General features: G+C 38.0%; 1 protein-coding gene across 1 annotated transcript; it reads left to right on the forward strand.

Annotated features, from left to right (window-relative positions):
* Positions 1-4785: 4785 nt before the first annotated feature.
* PPID (peptidylprolyl isomerase D) lies at positions 4786-17404 on the forward strand. The gene is made up of 10 exons (XM_007951641.2): positions 4786-4870; positions 6160-6300; positions 8098-8204; positions 10571-10759; positions 11783-11905; positions 12050-12156; positions 14111-14252; positions 16066-16152; positions 16244-16286; positions 17316-17404. Exons 1-10 carry the CDS (start codon positions 4786-4788, stop codon positions 17402-17404), a joined length of 1113 nt encoding a protein of 370 aa, XP_007949832.1.

Here is a 17404-nt window from a genome sequence, read left to right on the forward strand (position 1 = left end):
TTTCCCTTTTCTTTGTTGAAGAGGGTCTGTGCAATCCTTCTGCCTAGTCCGCCATCTTGCCCCGCCTCCTAGAGATACCTTTTGAGTTCTTTCTTTTCATTGTTCCTTTTCCTTTCTACTGCAGGGATAAAGTGGGCAGAGTTATAAAACTGTTTCTCATCTTGACAATTCAATATGAAGAAAATGTGGACAAAGATAAAAACCAAGCATAGTGTCTGAGCCATGCACTGAAATCAACCATCCTGAAGCTAAAACACCATCTGAAAAAGTGGCTTGTCAGGGAGGAAAAAACAGTGAAGACTGCAAACCAGGAAGACTCCAGACTTCTCATGGTTGTGTTGTATATTTTCACTTTACAAGAATATTGGTTCGTCTACTCTGAACACTTGCCTTCTCTATACTCCTCCCACATGTCACATACACTCCCCAACTGAACTTTACATACTTCTAATCTCAATAAAAGCTCCTGTGTTCAGTGCCTCTGTTGTGTACTGAATGTAATAGTACTTTCCTTATGAGAGCACTAAGCACACTTCATTGTATGTTGTTGTTGTTGTGTGCAGTACATCGATTCGGACTCATAGCAACCCTACAAGACAGTAGAAATGTCCCATAGAGTTTTCTGGGCTGCCATCTTTATGGGAGCAGATCATCAGGCCTTTTCTCTGTGGTGCTCCTAGTAGGTTCAAACCTGTGATCTTTTGCTTAGCAGCCGAATGCTTAATCATTGTGTTGTCATAGCTTGATTCAACTGTCTTTAGACTGTTAATATTTGTGTAGTTAAGGATAAAGACTGTTTTTATTTTCTCATTGTATTATCAGCATTTAGAATAGTACCTAGCATATAGTAAGAGCTCAATAAATATTTGTTCTATAAATAAATCAACTTTTGCTAAGTATCTATGTGGGCCTGAGTATATATGTATGTATTTTTTATGCATAGTTCAATCCATGGGTGTTTTTAATCCAATCCAGAAGCCAAAGGTTTCTTACTTTCTCTTTTATCTTCTTTCTTCCAAAACCGTATATTCCAGTGAGTCTGGGCCATTGCAGCAAATCCCACCATTCTGACACCAATTGCTTGAATAATTTCTCTTACAAAGATCAGCACAAGGCTGGTCCCCATGAGGCCGAGGTTGAAGACATCCCCAATGTCCAAACTACTGTGCCACTCCATCATTTCAGACATTAACTCTTCCTCCTCTCAGTAATCTCCCCTCCTGTGTTATGGTTCTGTATTTCACTGTAACATCTCACAGAACTCACAGACACCCAAGGGATCATCTCACGTAGTGATGGTGGAGGCTGGGAGGCTGGCAGGCTGGCAAGTCCCAGGTCTGTAAGTAGGTCTGGAGGATTCCCGGGCTTTGACAAGCCTAAATCAGCAGATCAGATGATGGCTGCTGTCTCAAATCCAGGCATAAGATGACAATGGGCCAAAACGCAGAACCAGAGCAAGATGGAGAGCGAAACTTCCCAGAAGATTCCTATGTATACACAGAAGGAAGCTAAGGATGGTGATTTGAGTTACCCCCTCCAGCAAGGTGGGACTCAAGATACATCCCACCTGTTTTGGTTACTTCATGCTGCTCCAACAGACATATCCCAAGTGGATGATTTTATCAATCAGGAGTTCAAAAGCAGCTACTCAGTTGCTCACAGCAATTTCCACCACAGAGCCAATTGCCAGTCATTATAGGGAATGACTTCTACCTGCTGCACTGCCAAGTTGATATACGACCTTAACTACCACACCACCTTAAACAGGCATGGATAATAGGATTTACAATATATCACAAAATGGAGGACAATGGCTAGAAGGGCCACATCAAGCAATTCACTGCAAAGGCTGTTGTTGTTTGAAAGCAGATTGCCAGGCCTTCCTTCTGAGATGTCTTTGGATGTGTTGAAATTGTCAACCTTTCAGTAAGTAGTTGAGCACTTAACTGCACTACTCAGGGTTTGGTACAGTAAGTATTGTGAGGTGGGCACAGGACCAGGCAGTGGTTTGTTCTGTTGTACGTAGGGTCACTATGAGTTGGAGCTGACTCAATGACACCTAACAACAACAACAGCAGTGAATACTGTACTCAAAACTTGAGTTTGTTGGTTTTATTTTAGATCTAGTTTAGCACTCAGTCCAGTGTATAATGTTGCCAGCCCCTTCAAGTTATCATCCATAAGGTTTTCATTGGCTAATTTTTGGAAGTAGATCGCCAGGCCTAGTCTGTTTTAATCTAGAACCTTTGCTGAAACCTGTCAGCATGACAGAATGACTCTGCTCATATTTAAATACCAGTAGCAACAACAACAACAACAATAGCATAGCTTCCATCATGTTGTTGTTGTTAGGTGCTGTTGAGTCTGCACCAACTCACAGCGACCCTCTGTACAATAGAACAAAACACTGCCTGGTTGTGCGCCATTCTCACAATCCTTGGTACACCTCAGCCCATCATTGTAGCCACTATGTCAATCGTCTTGTTGAGGGTCTTCCCCTTTTTTGCTGCCCTTCCACTTTACCAGGCATGATATATTTCATACATTCCATGTTCCAATTATTAATGGGTGTTTGCAGCTGTTTCTTCCCATTTTGAGTCATGCCGCATCAGCAAATGGAGGTCCTGAAATATTTACTCCACCCAGGTCATTATGGTTGACTCTACTTTGAGGAGGCAGCTCTTCCCCAGTTGTATTTCGACTGCCTTCTGACCAGAGGGGCTCCTCTTTTAGCACTATATTAGAAAGTGTTTCATAAAGCTTTCCAGTAACATATTAGACAGTGTTTCACTGCTATTCATAAGGTTTTCACTGGGCAATCCCCTGAGTGGTGGTTGGCTCCTTCCTTCCTCTGAGTTTGTCTTAGTCTGGAAGCTCCACTGAAATCTGTCCATCTTGCGTGATCCTGCTGTATTTGAAATACTGGTGGCATAACCTCTAGCCTCACTGCAACATGCAAGCCACCAGAGTATGACCAACTGACAGAATGCTCCTTAGAAGGAAGGATGGCGAGATTTCATCTTGCTTACTTTGGATATATAATCAGGAAATATCAGTTACTAGAAAAGAACATCATATTTGGTAAAGTGGAAGGTCAGCGATAACAAGGAAAATCCTCCATGAGCTGGACGGATAAGGTGGGTGTAACAATGGGTTCAAACATACCAGTGATTGTTAGGTTGGCACAGGACTGGACAAGGTTTCCTTCTGTTATATATAAGGCTACCATGAATCAGAGAGGACTCCAAGGCAACTAACAACAACTTGAGAGTGGGAACCTGGTTGCTCTTTAACCATCATCCTTCTAACTTTTGTATCTCCTGAAACCAGGCTGCAAGCAGGATATAAGGTTTTATCTCTCTCCTCGAAGCTACTGTGACTGCTGCCAATGACTACTTCACACAAGCCTCCTGGCTTTTGAGACACTCTGAGTGCTATATTCAAATATCAGTTTTTTTTTTTCTTAATTTTTATTGATTTGGGTGAAAGTTTACAGAGCAAATTCATTTTCCATATAGCAGTCCATACACATTTTGTCTCATGACATTGACTGCAATTCCCCATGATGTAACAGCTGTTTTCCCACCTCCTCTGCATTGTTACTGCTAACCTGTATCCTTGCCTTCCATGTACTACTGCCCCTTGAGCCATCTTCCCGTGCAAACACCACCCTCCTTCGCCTATCAGGTGTTTTTACTTGCTGATATGGAAATTCAGGCACATAAAGAGCTCTGGTGATGCGGTGGTTAAAGCATTCTGCTGCTAACCAGGATGCCAGCTGTTGGAACCCACCAGTCACTCAGTGGGGTGAAAATGATGTAGCCTGCTTTGGTAAAGATTTACAGCCTTGGAAACTCTATGGAGCTGTTCTACTCTGTCCTATAGGGTCACTGAGTCAGAATCCACCACATGGCAGTGAGTTGGGTATTTGGAAGGATATCTTATGCCTTATTGATAAGGTAAGTTGAATCTAAATTGCTGGGCTTCCACAGGACTGAAGATCAATTCATCTACATAGGAAACATACCGCTTTCCTCCAAAACTAGTCTTTATTAATATGTTCTCATATGAATAAACATTTTACACAAATTCGCGTACGGGAAAATTGGCCTACAGTAATGAACTTTTATCAGAAATCAAAATCGTGTTTCATTCTGAACTCAGCTTTAGCTGTCTGATGCCTTTCATCTAACCTGTACTTCCGTAAAGTGAAGACTAAAGAATGACAATATGGCAATTATTAGCTACCACCATTTGTTTCAAACATTGTGCTACGTGATTAATGCTTTTAATTCTCAAAACAACTCTCCGATGTAAGCATTTTTACTCCCAATTTCCAGAGGAGCACATTGCTTTTCGTGTACGTCATACTCTAGTTAGTGGCAGAGCCGAGGCTGGAATCTGTTTCCAAAGCTCTTCCACATCACGATAGTAGGAAAATGGACAGAACACAAGAAAACAGTAAAAATGATTAGAGTTGTACTCCCAGTAAATAAGAAAAGATGGTTAATTGGAGGAGGGCGACGGGAGAGAACTGGAGCAAGCCACCAGAAGGACCTACTGCATAATGAACGGCCGGATCACTACCAGTCTGCTGCAGTGCTTGTAAACGGCTGGGGCGGGGCACCGACAGCGGAAGTCGGGGGGCGGCTCCCAGACCTCGAGGCGGAAGTGGCTTGTCGTCATCGCCGAGCACGCTCAGTGGAGGGAAGAGCTGTGAGGTTTGGGTTGTCTGCGGGCCACGAGGTGTTTTGAGCTCTCTTGTAAACGTGTGTGGAAGCAAAGATGTCGCACCCGTCTCCCCAAGCTAAGCCCTCCAGCCCCAGCAACCCCCGAGTCTTCTTTGATGTGGACATCGGAGGGGAGCGAGGTAAGCGGAGTCCGCAAACCCCGTGAGGGCCCCAAGGAGGCGGGGTTTCCTGGGGTTCCGGGGACCCTTGGGGGTGAGGCACAGCTTAGGCCGGGGCATCTTGGTGGTCCAGAAAGTATCGCTGCCCAGACCGGGCCTCCGAAACAAGCTCGGGCATGCAGGGCAGAGTCGAATCAGCGCCTTTGTGCCAGTGCGGTCGGTTGCCGAGAAAGTTTCTGGATATTTCTGTTTTAGAGATTGTGGCGGTCTTTGGGCTTCAGCCTCCCCTTGTCTGGTTGCAGCTCCCCGCCACCTTGTGCCATGAGTTGGCATCTTATTATTTTATGTCTGCATTGGGACATTTCAGAAAGCCCTGGGAATATGCAGACATACAGTGCTGCACCCCAGGCACGCTATATCTTTTGCCATACTAAATAAATCAATACTTGCCATATTATTTTTAAATTAAAGCTAGTTGCTTGCTAACTTCTTTATTTTCTAACTGATTCTTAATTTACGGATCTAGTCATATAGAGGAACAATTTGGCATTGGAGAAATGAGTTCAGTGTAGCAACGTAGTTGCCTAGGTTATATAACGGCCAAGTTTTAAGAGCTTATGAAGGAGTGTTGCTTTGTAACTGAAATGTTCTTGTTCTGGAACATGTTATTAGCATGACTGGCCAGGCTGTACGTTTGAATGCTTATATGCATATATATGCATATATGCACAGTAAACCACCTTCATCAATTAGGGTATATCCGGATTCAGAGACCTTGTACACAGACATTCACATTTATGCTTACATTGAGTTTGTTTTGGAATTAGTGCTAAGTTTTATTTTCATCTGCCTTAGGAGTTGTTTAGAAGGGGAACTTTTTTAGTTTTTGCCTCAGGCAGCTTCCACAGAGCACAAAGACTGCAGTTATACATAAAACGTGGCCAACCTGGATTCTTAAAGTTTTCTTCAGTTGGTTACTTGGTGATTGGAAATTCTACGTACATTCAAAGAAACTGGTCAGAACTTTAAACCATTTGTATTTCATGGTGAACCTTATATGATGCTAATCTGCTGGATATTCACATTGCAAATGATTCTTTCTGTGCTGCCGAAAAAGTATTGTTTCAAATTAGTCTAGATATGTGACACTTTACGTTAAATTTGAGTATTAGAAAAATGGCCCAAAAAAGGAACTTGAGTATTCATGAGTAATCTCACTCACCATAATTGTACTAACTGTTCTTTTATCATTTACTCATTTGGTTGCTTGTTTTGTTTACTGACAAGATTTCCATTTTCTCTTCTTTTAGTTGGTCGAATTGTCTTAGAATTGTTTGCAGATATTGTCCCTAAAACTGCAGAAAATTTTCGTGCGTTATGTACGGGAGAAAAAGGCATTGGATCCACAACTGGGAAACCTCTCCATTTCAAAGGATGCCCCTTCCATCGAAGTATGTGTAAATGTTCTGAATCTGATTATTCTTCAAGTACATAATCAAATCCTGTTTCATAGGAGTTAGGAAAGGAAACATTAAGTAGGGGTGAAGGTTGAAAGTACGTTAGTATCCTGTAGGATGCTTTGACATTTGAGGCAGTATAGCTTGATTTCCATGAAACTTGGGCTGTGAGAGGTGGAATTAATGACTAAAAGCTTCATTTTCATGTATTGTGGGAGGGCACTAAAGTTTTTTTTCATAAAGAAATGGAGTACTCTAGCTTCACCAGTCCTCTAATTCTCACACATTTCTTTTTATATAAACTTGAATAAAAAAAATTAGCATTAATTTTTAAATATCATATAAGTTGTTAATTTGACTTACTTTTATATTTAATAAAATACCAAAATATTCTAATAAAACTCACTGCTGTTGCATGGATTGCGACTCATAGCGATCCCTACTTGGGTTTCCGAGGCGGTATCCCTACGGAAGTAGATTGCCCAATCTTCCTTCAGAGAAGTGGCTGGTGGGTTTGAACCACCAGCCTTCGCTGACTAGCAGATGCCTTAGGCAATATGCCAGAATTAATAGCAGGCCCCAGACTATCATTAGAAATGTTGGCTTGCAAGGTTGCCCTTAGCTGGTGTCTGGGACCTTGGAACTGGAGTCAATTCTTAAATGATAAAAATGATTTACTGTGCCTGGACTATGTAAACAATGTATGTGAACATCTGCTTTCTTATGGGATTCTGGAACTTGGTACCTGCTAGGCAGAGAGCGTGTGTGTGATCAGCTTCTAATAAATACCTGGGTACCGAGTCTCCGTTGGGCTTCCCTAGGTAGAAACACTGAACATATGTTGCTGCATTTTTATTCCTGGAGGAAGAGTGTGCTCTATGTGACCCTTTATGGAGGGAGAGAGCATAAGAAAGCCTATACATGGTTTCATCCAGACTGTACATGGGTCTCTTGCCCTTGCCTGGCTGTGTATCCTTATTAAGTCACTGTAATTTAAGCAAATGATAAGTCTCATGGGTCCTAGGGAATCTCTGAACATGGGGGTAGTCTTGGGAACTTGACACAAAGTGAAAATACTTGGTGAAGTATTTCCATTAGGATGTAACAAATCTACTGGGAATAATTGGTCGTTATTCAGCAGACATCATTAAGTAATATGTACTCATCCCTGTCCATAGGTAGAAGGATGAAAAACAGCCATTGTATTTAAAGTTCACTGTGTGCTGAAAGAGACAGATCATTATAATCTATGTTATGAAATAGAACTAGAGTTGAGATATTGTGGGGAAAAAAATTAGGAGCTCCAACTTTGGAGTTTCTGTGACAATTTTGTAAGGGAGGTACAATTTGAACTAAATCTTTGAGAGTTAATGGGAGATCAGGGTTACATGCACGTAGGTCAGACTCAGACTGTGGAAAGGCTTAAGAGTTTGGAGTTGTTGTGGGGATAATTGGGGGAAACAAACAGGAGAGTGATGTGATTCAAGTCACATTTTAGGATGTTGTCTTCATTAATACAGTACTTAGTTGACATTAAGGAGCTTTGGTGGTGTAGTGCCTAAGGCATTTGACTACTGACCTAAAGGTTGGTGGTTCAAACCCTCCAGCCACTCCGTGGAAGGAAGTCTGGGCAATCTGTTTCCGTGAAGATTTGTCACCTCGGAAACCCAAAGTGGGGGTTGCTGTGAGTTGGAATCGACTCAATGGCAGTGAGTTTGGTTTTTGGCTTGGTAGTTGCCATTGCCAAAGTTATCCATTTCCTGGTCTAATAGGCATTTTCCTTTTTTGTAGTTATTAAGAAATTCATGATTCAGGGTGGAGACTTCTCAAATCAGAACGGGACAGGTGGAGAAAGTATTTATGGTGAAAAATTTGAAGATGAAAATTTCTATTATAAGGTAAAGTAGAAGAAAATGCATGTTTATTGCTAGTAAAAAGGTTACTATGCCAATAAATGTCTTGTGTGCTAACATTCTTTTGTAAAAGATGTGTGTATTTTTATAAATAGGCATCTTTAGTATGGAAAATGTTCATCTGGTAGTGATTTTATTTGGCATAAGTATTACAGTTATTTCATTGTGACCCAGTTCTTATATGCTTTATTGAAGCCAGTGAATTTTTAAGTACCAGGCAGTCCTCAGGTTTCGAATGTCTGATTTATGTACAACTCCTACTTGCCCTTTAATACTGGGCTTCAAACTGGTTTTGCTGTGGCTGACAAAGTAAAGTAGGAGCAGACCTGAAGTTTTACAATTTGGATGATTTGTGACAGTAACTGAACAGGAACAGAAACCCTGAAATGGAAGACTCAGAAGAGACATAGTGAGCCTTTTCAGAAGCCTGATTGGATATTGATAGAGCTGTGGAGATCCACACCCAGTGAGAGTGGTGCAGTTGGCTGTTGTCTTTGAGCAGGGCAGCACTCTTTTTGTACTCACCTATTTGAAGCCCTGCTTTAGTGCTAAGTAAATTTGCCCTCACTTTAAATGATTGAACCAATGCCAACCCCTATTCGTAATAGATTCTTTATTGCAGTCACCTTCACTTGCTGCACATGCAGCTTTTAATCATTGAAAAATTTGTAAGCCCTTTCTTTCTGCTAAAGTAAAGCTAAATAACAACCATATGCTCCTGGTCTGACTTACCTGCAAATTCTTAAAGACACAGTTAGGAGTAGATCTTGTTTGTAATCCAGGAACTGCCTATACAGCCACCATATGGTAAAATTGTTTCCAGGAAAAATGTTCTCATTATGGTAAGGATGGTAACTTTATGCATCTTTATCCTTGAATTTGAAGAGCAACAAAACCATCGCTAATATCCAGATGTAAGGGGATTTGCAAACTAGCGGATATGGTTAATGTCAAAGCTCCTAAAGGACATTAGTGGTGCCTGAGCCTTATCTTCATTGTCCCAAGATGTAATCGGGGTATATTGCATCATTGAAGTTATAAGAATGGACATGTAAGTATAAAAATAAAATGATAACTTTGGCATTGAGGAATATGAGCAAGGTAATTAGGATAATTTGAAAAGAAAATGTCATAAATCTTTTAAATAGTATTTATTGACAGCAGCTGTAATGCTCAGTACTGTCACTGGCACCAAAGGGTTTATAAAAAAATGAAAGGCTTTGATAATAAGAAATTTCTACTCTTATTGGGGAGATAAGATTAAAACACATGGGCCAACTGGAGAATAATATAACACTATGCAACACATGCTAAATCAGTGGATACTTTTGGTATATACCACAGGAGGAAGGTGTTGTTAGTATGTTCAAATTACTAGGTAAGACATTGAGGAAGAATGGATACTTCTTCCATTACTGGACAGCCTTGCAAAGTGGCTGAGATTTGGTTAGGCAGAGTAGTTTGGTTTTGATTGCATAGTAAGTATAGATGGAAGACAAAGGCAGTGGGAAACTGAAGAAATAAGTTAATATTTTAGTAAATGGTGTGGGAAAACCTCTAAACAGAGGAAGCTACCAGAATAATGAAAACAAGTAGTAGTGGTGATCAGGTTGATAAAAGGAAAAGGACCCTATAGAAAAGGTACGTGGTATTTCTATAAACTTGGTGGCCTTGAAAACTGAATTAGATTTAGATTAGAGGGGCAGAAGGCATTTTAGGTAGACTAACATGAACATTATAATGCATGGACCAACAAGGAATACATTTAAAAAACTGAAGCGATAAAGTGAATAGATGAAGAGACTGGGTTTCACAGAACCTTTGAACACATTCATGCCAAGGTAGATTTTGAAGTGGGGATTAAAGCTATAATGTGGGATTCTTTCTGAAGTTAGGGAAATACCTAACTGAATGTCTTCTGTAAGTTCAGTATCCCATGACTGTTTCCAGTGTATTGATGTGTAAAATAAGAATCATAATGTAGGCCCCTAAGTGTGGAAGACTGTTCATGTCTTGTCAGAAAAAAAAGAATTATAGAAAGGGCAAAATACACTATTAGATTTCTTTAATCTAGCATCTTTAACAATGAAATATATAGAATAACACCCCACCCTAGCTGTTGTTCATGTTATTTTATTTGGTTTTATAAGCTTTGCTTAAAGTTTGAAAACGGATTATTCCATGTTTTGTGAATTAAAGGTTGCAATTTGTATGAAGTAAAATTACCTTACATTGTTTGGTGTAAACGGTATTACAGTCTACCCTAAGTTTTCTGTGAGTGGTAGTTAGTAAGAGATCAGTTAATAGCGCCTCTAATCTCAGTTTTCTTTCCATAATTTTTATTCTTACAGCATGATCAGGAGGGTTTATTGAGCATGGCAAATGCAGGACGCAATACAAACGGTTCTCAGTTCTTTATCACAACAGTTCCAACTCCTCATTTGGATGGGAAACATGTGGTATTTGGCCAAGTAATTAAAGGAATGGGTGTGGCAAAGATACTGGAAAATGTAGAAGTGAAAGGTGAAAAACCTGCCAAAGTAAGTAAAAAGTTACAGCAAATACACTTAATGTTTTAGCTGTTATCTTAAGGAAATGTAAATAAAAAGATTAGGTGATTATTAGCTGGGAAAAATGTTGACTTTTAATGTAGGAATCTGGATATGCCAGGCTTTTTCTTTGAAACTGTTTTCTATAATGGGAAAGATTAAGGTAGTTTTTAGGGAGATTTTAATTCTTATTTCAGTTTTAATCATGGTGATCTTTGACCTATTGCTTAAATCTTACCATATCTGCAGAATTTTGAGTCAGTATGTATAGTAGTCTGTAGTAGAAAGAGAACAGGAGACTTAGAATCCTGTCTGTCCTCTGCCATTAACTAGTTGTTTAGCCTTGATCTTTGTTTAACTTCATTTGGTCTGTTTCCTTATCCTGTATAAACTACTGAACAGTTTAGATTATCTCTTAAAAATCTTGACTGCATCAAGATGGTCATAAAAATCCAGCTTAATTGACAGGTTTGTGGGTGGGAGGTGGAAATTCAATTACCTTTAGTACATAATGGGAACAGTATTAAACTGAAAGCACATGTCTCACCTAAAGAAAATTACATAGAAAATGATAAAATTTTCAATTTATTCTGTATCCAGTGAGCTCCTGAATAGCAATAAATGGTTTTGTAAATAATGATGATGTGTCATTTGCAATGTTTATAAATGGGCATTACAATAAAAGGCATCCCTGGGTGGTGCTAACGGTTAAATGCTTGACTGCTGGCTAAAAGGTTGGCAGTTCAGAACTACCTAGACCTGGCCATCTGCTGCTGAAAGGCCACAGCCTTGAAAACACTATGTAGCACAGTTCTTTTCATACACAGGGTCACTTTGAGTCATAATTGACCAACAGCAACCAACAACAACATTGTAATTCAATAGATAAATGAGTCTCCTTACATAAATCTAGTTTTAGAAGTGACTTGGATGTATAGCTTTGTAAACTCAGACTGTTTTTTATTTTTTATTACTATGGTAGCACACTTCTACAATTTAGGATTATTTTTACAGTTGTGCGTTATTGCAGAATGCGGAGAATTAAAAGAAGGGGAAGACTGGGGAATATTCCCAAAAGATGGCTCTAGTGACAGTCATCCAGATTTCCCTGAGGATGCAGATACAGATTTAAAAGATGTGAGTACTTTGAGATTGGTCAAACTTTAATTATTTAACACACTAAAAATATTTTTTGTGTCAATCTGTACAAGTGACAAAACCAAGTGTAAAAACCACATAATCTACAAAAATCCAACACATTTGTACTTTTCTTTTATACAGGTAAATAAAATTTTACTGATAACAGAAGACATAAAAAACATTGGAAATACTTTTTTTAAATCCCAGAACTGGGAGATGGCCATGAAGAAATATGCAAAAGTTTTAAGGTAATAAGATGTTTTAAATCAGTCATTTTTAAGAACTTGTAAATTAAATGACAAACAAATTGAAAGTTCACTGTAATTTTAGAAAATTATTTGGAGTGTAACCAGGTGTGTTGGGATAACTGCATTTCTTGTTGCTGTCAACTTTTTATTTGGAAAAAATTCCAAATTAAAAAAAAGACAATACATGAATATTCATACTTTTGACTTATATTCATCTGTATTTAACTTTTGCTGTATTTGTTATTGCAGAAGCATTTCAAAATGAAGTTGCAAATACTATCACACTTAACTCCTAAATATTTTAGCATGTATTTCCTAGAAACAGGGACATTCCAATATCCTTAATACCATTGTAGTAACTCTAAAATAACATTAATAGAATATTACCTAATAAGGAATTTATAGTCACATTTCTCCAATTGTTTTAACAGAAAAAAACATGGTTCAACCCAGGATCATTCATTGTACCACTTGCAATGCCTTTTTAGTCTCTTCTAATCTTTAATAGCCCCTCTATTTTTTTTTCAGTCATTCATGATATTAACATTTTATTGGCACCCAGGTAAATTGTTTTCTAGAATACTATTTGTATGTTTTATTGTTTCTTCAAGATTAGATCGAGGTTAAATATTTTGTCAGGAGGACTTAGGTAAGTGATACTCTAAATTCTCTGTGACATCATATCTAAAAAGCATACAACAGTCTGGCATATTTTGTGTTTGAGCCCTTGGTTAAAATGGTATCATCAGATGTTTATTAATAAATAGCCCATGAGGTGTTACTGTGAATTTGTGTAAATATCCAGTCTACAGCAGCCTTTCACTCAGTGGTTTTAGTATCACTGGCAATCCTTGCCTGAATCAGTTATTATGTTGATGGTTGCAGAACTGTGATTTTCTAACCTTACTCATTTTATAGTTATTAGCTGGCATTCTTCTGTTTGAAATGTTCCCTTTTCCACCTTTTAGTATTATTATAAACTTACGGAGCTCTGGTGACACTGTGGTTAAACCATTAGGCTCCAACCAAAGGTTTATTTCTGTAAAGATTTACAGCCTTGGAGACCCTCTAGTGCATCTCTACTCAGTCCTATAGGGTAACCATGAGTTAGAATCAAGTCAGTGGTAGTGGGTTGGGTTTTGGTTTATAAACCCTACGGAGCTCGGCTCTCTGTAAAACATGGGGTCACCGTGGGTCAGAATTGACTAAGTGACAATAGGCTTGGTTTGATGAATCAGTGGATGTTTTCAGTCTTTTAATATACTACTAATCTTTATGATCAGATTTGTCCAGTGAAAGCTCCCTCTGTCTGGCTCTTGAATTCTCTTAACATGTTCCCATTAGTCAGTGAGCATTTGCTTGTTTTCTGACACAGTATGTTCTAGGCTTATCTTATCCTTGCTTTCATGTCAGGTATTAGCGTTTTTTTAAAGGAGCCCTGATTTTTTTCAGTGAAGTATAGATTTTAGAAACCAAAATTGGGGTTCAGTGTGCTCTTTGTTTCTGGGCTGTTTAAGTGGACAGAGCTAGGAACTACATTAATTATACTAATACAATTCAAAGTCAGTACTACTGAGTAGTTCTTCACTATTCCTCATTCTATTCCCTTCTTTCATGGTGAGAACCCTAGTTCCAACCATAATTATGTTGGAATACATTCTAACATAATGAGACCTGAGTTTTAAAAATAGGAATGTGTTGTTATTAGTGCAGTAATTGCTGTTAGATTTGGGGGTTGCTCTTAAATTGGCCTTTTTGAATACTTTGAAAAAAGAGAAAAATACTTACTAAAGGGAAAAAAAAACCCACATATTTAATAAAGATTGTGATCATTAAGAGTATTAATATGAGCATTTAATAAGGTTTCATGTCAAATTACATAATATTTTTGACATAGTTGAATAAGCAGAATCTTACTACCTATTACATGCTACTTTTATAATAATTTTTACAGATACGTGGAAGGTTCAAAGGCTGTTATTGAGCAAGCAGATAGATCTAAGCTACAACCTATAGCTTTAAGCTGTGTGCTGAATATTGGTGCTTGTAAACTGAAGATGTCAAATTGGCAGGGAGCAATTGATAGCTGTTTGGAGGTAAGGTTGTTTGATGCTGCACTTTTTAAAGGAGTTAAGACAACAATTTGAACAAAAGCAATTTCTATAAACCCTAATACGTCTTACTAGATAAGATCCAATGAAATTAGGTAAAATGATTTTAAGTCATCTTGTCTCTTAAATAATTTAGGCCATTAGTGCTTCCTCTCAGTCCATTAGTTTTGCTTACATTATATCTCTTCTTATCTATGAAGATACTTTGCTTTTTTCCTCAAAGCAGATATACCAACTTACTTAATCATTTCAACATATTAATACATTAATTGAGCATCTTTTAGGCATTGAAAGACAAAGCCAGGAGTAATTAAACATATTATTTATGGAGTCAGACATGGTTTCTAAATTAGACCTCTGCTAGTTGTTTTGTGATTTTGGGCAAGTTCCTAATTTTACAGAATCTTAATTTAACTGTAAAGTGAAAATAATACCTGCCTTGTGGGATTGTTTAAGAATTACATAATGTGTAAAGTATTTCACATAGAACATGGCACATTTGAAACACTTAATAAGTACTAGTTGTTACAATTAAAAGACCCTGCCCTCAGTGCATATATTGGCTTAGTGGAGGAGGGAGTCAGTTTCAGTTAGGGTCATTAGAATTTGTAATGGTACTACTGGAAAACAGAAAAGTCACCTGTGATTATGGAGGACATACAGGAATGCTAAGTGATAATCCTAAGAAAGGTGGAGGAGGCATTACCTTCCTCAGAGCAGTAGGACCTTCTTGTATATTTTACTTGAAAAACTTTTCAATCTAAGAGCACTCCTAGTACTTTTATGTAATTTGCACATTAAGTGATGTACATAGATTAGCCAACGCAGTGCGTGTAGAAATAAAATGGGATCCTAATTTGGTAGGATGAGGGGACTAAGATACAAAAATATATGTTAATGAGGAGCATATATGGAGGAGAAACTTAGCACTCTGGATTTCTTTTGTATTATGTAAGACAGGTAATAACATGTTCAATAAAAACTGAAGTTTGGCTTTTAAAAGATGTAGTATAAACGAAAATATTTAAAAAATGTTTTGAAGAGAAACTTGTCAGTACTTATTCTCATGCTTCTAAATATGGATTTCAAATTAAAGTATATACAAATACTTATTCAGAATGTTTTTCTCTTATAGATACATACTATTAGTGCCCAGTCGAAACAAATCACACAGTAATTTGAACAGGGAAAGTTTGAGATTATAGTGACAACTGGAATAATGAGGGATTCTGGTTAACAGTCAAATACCTTAGGCACTATGCCACCAGAGCTCCCAGTTAAGGGATAGAGTATTCTAAATAATATAGGAATAGCAGCTATTGTGTGTGTGTATGAATGAACGATATGTAAATAAAATACAAGACAGAATCTTTTAAGGTATAGAGGCCCTCCTTCCCTGGGCTGAGATCCAGACGTCATTGAAGACAGTGCAGCTGTGATTTGAGTAGATAGCAGAGTTCTTTCAGCTGTCCCACATGTGGTACTTGTTGGAAAGCTGCTCTCTGGAGTACCAGAAAAAGTTGTCAGAGGAGGTGCTATTGGCCAAGCTTACTGTAGGATACTGCTGAGAGAAGCACACTGGGACTCCAAAAAGAAACACCTTTTTCTTTAATTCCCATTCAGAGGCCTCTACTAACAAATATTGTGCCAAATGGCAAAGGAGAAATGTAACTTCAGGATCCAGTGCATTATCACAGAATGGTGAGGGGTAGATTTGGATTAACAGGCAATAAACTGAGAATCTGCACACACTTTTAATACTTACATATAATAAATACTGATTTTTTAATTTTTATAGGCTCTTGAAATAGATCCATCAAATACCAAAGCACTGTATCGCAGAGCTCAAGGATGGCAAGGACTAAAAGAATATGATCAAGCATTGGTAAAATTTTGTTTTAAATGTTTAATTTTAAAAAATAACCCTTTATAAATCATACATGTAATTTTTCTTAAAATGTTTTATCCAATTAAAGGCTGATCTGAAGAAAGCCCAGGAGATAGCACCAGAAGATAAAGGTAAGTTGGTAGTTTTTGTAGTGAAAGTTCATTTTGTCTTTTAAGAATTTATCCTCATTAATCATTGTACCCTCTGCCACTTACTCTTAAACAGATAATGCAGAGATCAAACAGCAGTGAACAAGAAAGTCCCCTAAAAGAATTTACATTTTAATGCTCTCCAGAATATACTAATTTTTCTGATATCTGAACAAATAGTACAAAAGTACTTGTACTATTTGTTCCACCATATTATTTGATATCTGGTTCCTATTTACTGTAATTTTAGTTGAAAACTCAGTACTGTAAGATACAGTATTTACAACAGTGGACTTAAATTTTGGAATGATTGCTTGAGCTTAATGTGGCCACAAATGAGGAATCTGCAGCAGGATTTTAACCTTTAGTTCTAACCTACCATTCTAACTAGTGGATGCTTTTTTAAGGAAAAGCTTGGACACCCATGGCAAAAACAAACTTGTTTTTCAGTTAAGCTAAATAATAATGACACCAAATCTAGATGTCAAAAAAATGTCGTTGGTCTTTTATGGCTAAAGTAAAATGAGAGATACTTAACTGCCCTCTAAGATAGAGGGATGGGAGCTCTGGTGGCATAGTGCCTAAGGCATTTGCTAACCAGAAGGCTGGTGGTTCAAACTCACCAGCTACTCCTCAGAAGTAAGATTGGCCAATCTACTTCCGTAGAGATACTGCCTTGGAAACCCAAGGAGGGGCTGTTATGAGTCATAATTGACTCAGTGGCAGTGAGTTTGGTGTTTTTTTTGGGGGCGGGGGGCAGTGGGGATAATTTATGTGGCAGGATATGGCATGTTTTTGTATAATTTAATTCTCTCACTTGACAGTTCTGAAATTTCATATTTGTGATTATTTGTGATTTTTCTCTTTATGGAAATGACTGTCCTTTAGAGGTATGTGTTAATTGGGCTCCATTACTTAATGGGAGCTATCAAAGGAGAGTTAACTATAACATTAAAACATTTATAGATCACCCTGATATTTTTTAATATTCTGGTAACTTATATTTTGCAGCTATCCAGGCTGAATTGCTGAAAGTCAAACAAAAGATAAAGGCACAGAAAGATAAAGAGAAGGCTGCTTATGCAAAAATGTTTGCTTAA

This window comes from Orycteropus afer, unplaced genomic scaffold (assembly GCF_000298275.1).
Source record: "Orycteropus afer afer isolate SDZICR_OR568_19922 unplaced genomic scaffold, OryAfe1.0 scaffold00305, whole genome shotgun sequence".
Taxonomy (NCBI): domain Eukaryota; kingdom Metazoa; phylum Chordata; class Mammalia; order Tubulidentata; family Orycteropodidae; genus Orycteropus; species Orycteropus afer.

What these genes read in the sequence shown, in the direction of transcription:
- PPID (XM_007951641.2), top strand. Translation starts at nt 4,786, where the DNA reads ATGTCGCACCCGTCTCCCCAAGCTAAGCCCTCCAGCCCCAGCAACCCC. An exon ending in GGACATCGGAGGGGAGCGAG is followed by an intron (nt 4,871 to 6,159) that starts GTAAGCGGAGTC and finishes CTCTTCTTTTAG; the next exon opens with TTGGTCGAATTGTCTTAGAA. An exon ending in CAATTGATAGCTGTTTGGAG is followed by an intron (nt 14,253 to 16,065) that starts GTAAGGTTGTTT and finishes TAATTTTTATAG; the next exon opens with GCTCTTGAAATAGATCCATC.